Here is a 6,034-nt window from a genome sequence, read left to right as displayed (position 1 = left end):
CCCGGACAGGTAGGCGAGAGCGGCTTCCCTAACTCGGCACCCCCCCCCCCCCCCGCCCGCTGCCCCCCCCTGACCGGGCTCCGTCCTCCCCAGCGAGCAGATCAGCCGGCGGCAGTCGCAGGTGGACCGCCTCTACGTCTCGCTGAAGGACCTGGTGGAGGAGCGCAAGGCCAAGCTGGAGCAGCAGTACTGGCTCTACCAGCTCAGCCGGGAGGTGGACGAGCTGGAGCACTGGATCGCCGAGAAGGAGGTGGTGGCCGGCTCGCCCGAGCTGGGCCAGGACTACGACCACGTGGCGGTAAGCGGGGGGCCCCGTGGGGACTCCTCCCCCTCCCGGGCCCAGGAGACTGCTGGCTGGGTCCGGGCGGCAGCCTCTCTCTCTCTCGGTGTGGCTTTGCGCTCTTCGGCCAGCAGCCCTGTAGCCTTGGGCAACACTTGCCTTGATGCGGACCTCTGGGGGGGGGGATCTTTCTGCGCTCCGCCACCAGGGTTTTGGGAGGACTCGCCTCAGGTCAGGGATGTGCCCGAGGCCAGAGGGGCTCTGGAAGCTGGACGGAGTGCTGCCGTGCCCCCGGACACGGCCCAGTTCTACACCCATGGGCAGTGCTGAGGCGTCTCCAGATACACCCGCGTGGGGCTCAGTGGTGGCCGCCTGGGTCAGTCTTAGCGGAGTGGGAGGGGCCTCTGAGTTGTTCTCATCTTACTTCTTTGGAGGAGGTTTCCAAGCAGAGGCTAGGCGGCCCCATCGGACGGCAGTGCGGATTCTGTGAACTCGGGCAGATCACCAGAAGGGAGGGCAGGGAGGGCTGCCTCAGTGCTCAGTTCTCATTGTGGCCCCTTTCTGATGCGCCCCCAGGGGAAATGTTGGTCGCCACGCTGGGGCCAGGAAGCCACTTTTCTCCAGGCCAGTTTGGCCCCGGGGATCCTGGAGGTTTTCTGCCATCTTCTGGGTGTGGAGCAGGGGTCACTGGGGGTGTCGGGAGGGGGGGTATTTGTGAATTTCCTGTATTGTGCAGGGGGTTGGACTAGATGACCCAGGAGGTCCCTTCCAACCCTGTGGTTCTGTGATTCTACTATTTCACAAACTCTAGAGCTGAAGGGAGACAGATCTGTCACAGGCAGCATGTGCATACGTTGGCTCTGAGAAACGTGATTTCACTCTCCCGATCTGGCTCTGAAGAGGCAATGACCAAGAGTACCTCTGAGCATGTGTAGAGTGTCCTTCCTAGACGGCTCACTGGGAATGGGGCTTATGGGGAAGATAAAGCCCCCTCTGGCTAGGCCTCCGCCTGCTTCCCTCTGCGGTGCCCCCGCGCTGGGTGCCTCCAATCCACTCTGTTCTCTCTGCTGGCAGCTGCTGCAGGAGAAGTTCACGGAGTTTGCCAGCGAGACCGGCAGCATCGGCAACGAGAGGATCTCTGCCGTCAACCAGATGGTGGATGAGCTGATCGACTACGGCCACGCGGACGCCGCCACCATTGCCGAGTGGAAAGACGGGGTGAACGAGGCCTGGGCCGACCTCCTGGAGCTGATGGAGACCCGGGCGCAGCTGTTGGCCGCCTCTCACGAGCTGCACAAGTTCTTCAACGACTGCAAGGACGTGCTCTCGCAGATCGAGGAGAAGAAGCAGCGCCTGCCGGAGGTGGCGGCTCGGGAGTCCAAGGCCTCGGCCGGCATCTTGCAGCGCATGCTCAGCTCCTTCGAGCACGACGTGCAGGTGCTCGTGACGCAGGTGAGGAGGGGGCGGGTGGGCACGGCTGGGCAAAGCCTCCCTTCCCCAGGGACCACGGGAGACCAGACCAGACTTGGCCAGACCCGGCTCTCCCTTTCCTGCCACGGCCAAGGCAGCCCGGGATAATCTCTGCCGGGGGTGGGAAGAAACCCCCAGTGGCTCGGTGGCCGGGCAGAAGGTCCCAGGTTCCCTCTCTGGCAGCTCCAATGAAAACCAGAAGGATCAGGTGGTAGGCCTCCACTGGAGACTCTTCTGAGAGCAACTCAAAAGATGTAGAATTTCTGAAAATGTTGATGCTGTAGGGGGAAATAACATATAAAGAATGGCAAACCTTGGGGGGGGTGTGTGCAATATTTATTTGTTTATTCTGTTGATTTCTGCCCCACCTTCTCCCCTGGTGGAGAGACCCAAAGATGCTGACATTGGTCCCCTCTCCTCCATCTCCTCCTCCTCCTCCTCACAACACCCACCCGGTGAGGTAGGCGAGGCGGAGAGCGGGTGGCTGGCCCAGAGTCAACCAGCAGGCTTCCATGGTCGGGAGGGGGTGGGCGGGTGCTGAACCCGGCTCTCCCAGAGAACTTCAGCCGGCATTTTCTCCATGACACCACCCTGGTTCTTACTGTGCTATCAAACCTAAACTAGCTTTACTACTTCAACGACATAAACTGCAGAACAGAGTTCACATCCAGTGGCACCGTTAAGACCAACAAAGTTTTGTTGCAGGTATACGCTTCCGTGTGCACACGCACTTCTTCAGATACAATGAAATGGAGGTTACCTGTCCATACATATCGGTAGAGGGTGAGCAGTAAATTAGCATACAGTGTAATGAAGATATTTAACAGATTCAAGGACCAAACAGGAATAACAAGCTTAGTTCATATAATTACCGTTTGTTTGGGTTTAATTGTGGGGAGAGAAACGCAGTGAAGGAAATAAATATGTCAAAATTGGAGGTTGATGTACCCTTCTTAATTGTGGGATGCTGAGAGTAATTAACAGGGACCTCACCATGACGCTCCGTCCCTCTCCTCTCAAGCATGGAGTCGACCTGACAGCGTTCTCGTCTCTGACGTGGGGCGAGTGGCCGTGTGGAGTTATCTCCCCCTCTCCCCAGCCCAGAGAAATACATTCCAATCTACTGTTCCAAATTGTATTACATTCTACCGTTCAGTACTTTATATTACAATCCACTATTCCAGATAAGAAATAAAATAAAGAATCTAACATAAAATGCATCATTTATAACTTACGTAGCATATAAAATTGCAGTATTTGACACAGCTATCCAGTGTCAAAGTTATTAATGCCTTAGTTCCGTACAAGTACAAATTGCGAGTCTGCCCAGCAAGGCTCCCTCTAAGCTGTGGAGTCCTGTGAGCAAAAATTCAACTTTGTGAGCTTCTGGCATGAGCGAGCGATTTGGCCGCTGCATAAATCAGTTTTCTCTGGAGCCCCATGCTTCCCGAGCTGAGACAAAAATGTGTGAGCTGGAGGCTAAAAACCTGTGAGCTGGCTCACACTCACTCAGCTCAGAGGGAACCCTGATGCCCAGTACCTGAGAGAAAACTGCGAGCCGATGCCTCCCCCCCCACCACCACCCCCATGCTGCCTTGGCCACACGTACCTTGGTGTTTGCTGTCTGCTTAGAGGGAGCTCAGTTCTCAGTGCAACTTTCAGAGTTTTCCTCTGAGGCTTTGGGCCCCCACCCCCTTCAGGTCTTTCTCCCCTCCAGCAAGTTAGGGCAATCAGCTACTTTTCACCCAGTCTGTGGCTGTGCGTGTCACAGGGGCTTGAGGGAGACTTGAACCATTCAGCCAGAAGTCGGGTTCCCCCCACCTCTGGGCGGGGAAAGACCCTGGAGATGTGGGGGGCGGAGACTGAGGAGGGGGCGGGGGCGGAGACGTCATCAGGGTGCAATGCCACAGAGTCCACCTTCCAAAGCGGCCATGTTCTCCGGGGGAACCGATCTCTGTCGCCTGGATCAGTTGTGACAGTGGGAGAGCTCTGGCCGCCACCTGGAGGTTGGGGTCCCTATAGCCAGAAGTCGGGTCAGAAAGGACAATGGGAGGCGTGCCAGCAGCTGGAAAACCAATAAGAGCCCTGCAGGTGTTCCTCTCACGGAGAGGTGAAGGTTCCCTTGCTCGAAAGCCAGTCGAGTCCGACTCTAGGGTTGCGGTGCTCATCTCCGTTTCAAAGCCGAAGAGCCAGCGCTGTCCGAAGACGTTTCCGTGGTCATGTGGCCGGCATGACTAAACACAAAGGCGCACGGAACGCTGTTACCATCCCACCGAAGTGGTACCTATTTATCTACTTGCAGTTTCTTGCTTTCGGAGAGGAGGTCTCCTTAAAGGCTGCCTGTGTCTCCAGCGTGCCCAACCTTGCTTTTAAAAGCGTTCCGCTCATTTTAAAAGACAAAACGTTTCACGGGAGTTTTTTCAGTGCTTCCCCAAATTTCCAGATATTCCACTGGGGACACTGAAAAATAGGCCTCGGGGGGGGGGGGGGGTGGGCGTGGTTGGGGAGATGGGTGCCGTCCCCCCTGGCCCCCCCCCCGGTCTTGTGAGCTCCTGCCATTTGGAGTAGAGGGGACGGACCCCATCAGAGCCGGCAGAAGGCCGCTTCCTCTGTTCAGACCAACACAGGAGAGTCCCTGCTGGAGTCCTCCCAGGGGATGTGGAAGTGGTGTGGTGACCAGAGTGAGTTGGGAGGTCCGCTCTGCTGTGAAGTTTGCTGGGAGACCTTGGGCCAGTCACCCCCTCTGTCTTGCCTCCCCACAGGGTTTCTTCCTGTGGGGACAGCTCCCTGAGCTCGCTGGGTGAAGGGTGGGCCGAAACGGGACCAGGCCAATACATCAACAGATAAGCCCTCTTCTGGAGAGCCACTGCCCGGCAGGGCGGACAAAGCAACCCCCTTGTGAGGCCACTTCCGGTTTTGAATGTCCCGCCCCCTCCGGGGGGGTGCCCGGCAGGTGCGGCAGCTGCAGGAGGTGGCGGCCCAGCTGCGGACCGTGTACGCGGGGGAGAACGCCGAGGCCATCATGAGCAAGGAGCAGGAAGTGATGCGCTCCTGGAAGGAGCTGCTGACCTCGTGCGAGGACTACCGGCTGCAGGTCACCACCACCACCGACAAGATCCGGTTCACCAGCATGGTGCGGGACCTCATCTCCTGGATGGACACCATCATCTGCCAGATCGGCACGGGCGAGAAGCCCAGGTACTGCCGGGAGGGAGGGGGAGGGGGCTGAGCACGGGGTGCCCCCCTGATGCTGGCTGTGGCCGAAAGCCCACCGGGTTCAGCGGCGGGAGGTGTGCCTTCGGGGAGGGGCCAGAGCAGGACAGGCCCCGCTGGTGCAGAAGACTTGTCCGCGGATGAGTGGTGATGAGCCGTGTTCCCAGTGTGAGCTGGAGGGGGCGGGGGGGCATCACCTCTGGGCTGACCCGCTGCCGCCCGCCTGAGTCCTGGAAAGGGGTGAGAGCGGGCGTGCAGGGCGGCCACAGGGCCAGCTGGCTGCCACCCGGAGGAGGGGAAGAGTGGACGTGCCCACTGGCCGGTTCCTCTTCTCTCCACCTCAGTCAGGGTCTTGCCCCACCTACCTTGCCCCGCAGCTAAGGCCACGTCTGCCTAGAGGCTCCAGGTAAAACAGAGAAAGGGGGAACGGACGGGGCACGGTCAAGCGAGCCGCCCGCAGAGGGCCGTGGGGTCCCTCTGGGAGGCTCCAGCTGCCTGGAGAGTCCATTTTGCAGGGGTGCCGGCGTGGTCTTGCACCTGGGTGGGGGAGCCATCCCCCTGGCCTCCCGCCACACTCAGTGGCTTACCGGCCAGTCCACTGGGCTCTGCTGGGTCTGGTTGTCATTCCTAAACCTAGCTTGGTAGCAACTGGCCTGTTCCGGCTGCCTGCGGCTGGGGCCCGTCTCCGCTGGTGGCACAGACTGGCTCCTGGGCAAGGTAATGCCCCCCCCCCTGGAAAGGGCCTTTCCTTCTGCCAGGCTTCTCCACTCTCCCTCTGCCCCCTTCACTCTCTCCCCTCCCCCACCCCCCGCAGGGACGCCTCCTCGGTGGAAGTCCTGATGAACTACCACCAGGGCCTGAAGAGCGAGATTGAGACCCGCAACCGGAACATCGTCACCTGCGCGGAGCTGGGCAAGGCCCTGGTGCTCAACAAGAGCCCCGCCGCGGAGGAGGTAGGGCCCCCCCCACGCCCCCACCTTCCGGGTTGTGTGTGGGGCTCATGGGCGGGGGGGGGGGGGGCCGGCAGCAGGGGGGTCTTCAACCCCCCCCCTCCCGCCCCTCCCCCCCCCC

At 59.9% G+C, this 6,034-nt stretch overlaps 1 protein-coding gene across 1 annotated transcript in view; it reads left to right on the top strand.

Annotated features, from left to right (window-relative positions):
* SPTBN4 (spectrin beta, non-erythrocytic 4) overlaps nt 1-6,034 on the top strand; it is a 78,084-nt gene that overhangs the window by 65,553 nt on the left and 6,497 nt on the right. Inside the window, 4 exon segments of the mRNA XM_015407649.1 lie at nt 98-298; nt 1,355-1,732; nt 4,704-4,948; nt 5,778-5,916. Of these exon segments, the coding sequence (XP_015263135.1) occupies nt 98-298; nt 1,355-1,732; nt 4,704-4,948; nt 5,778-5,916 (963 nt within the window).

Source organism: Gekko japonicus, unplaced genomic scaffold (assembly GCF_001447785.1).
Source record: "Gekko japonicus isolate JY-2015 unplaced genomic scaffold, Gekko_japonicus_V1.1 scaffold1471, whole genome shotgun sequence".
NCBI lineage: Eukaryota > Metazoa > Chordata > Lepidosauria > Squamata > Gekkonidae > Gekko > Gekko japonicus.
Note: the sequence above shows the minus strand (reverse complement) of the source record. Positions and strands in the feature narration are given on the sequence as shown.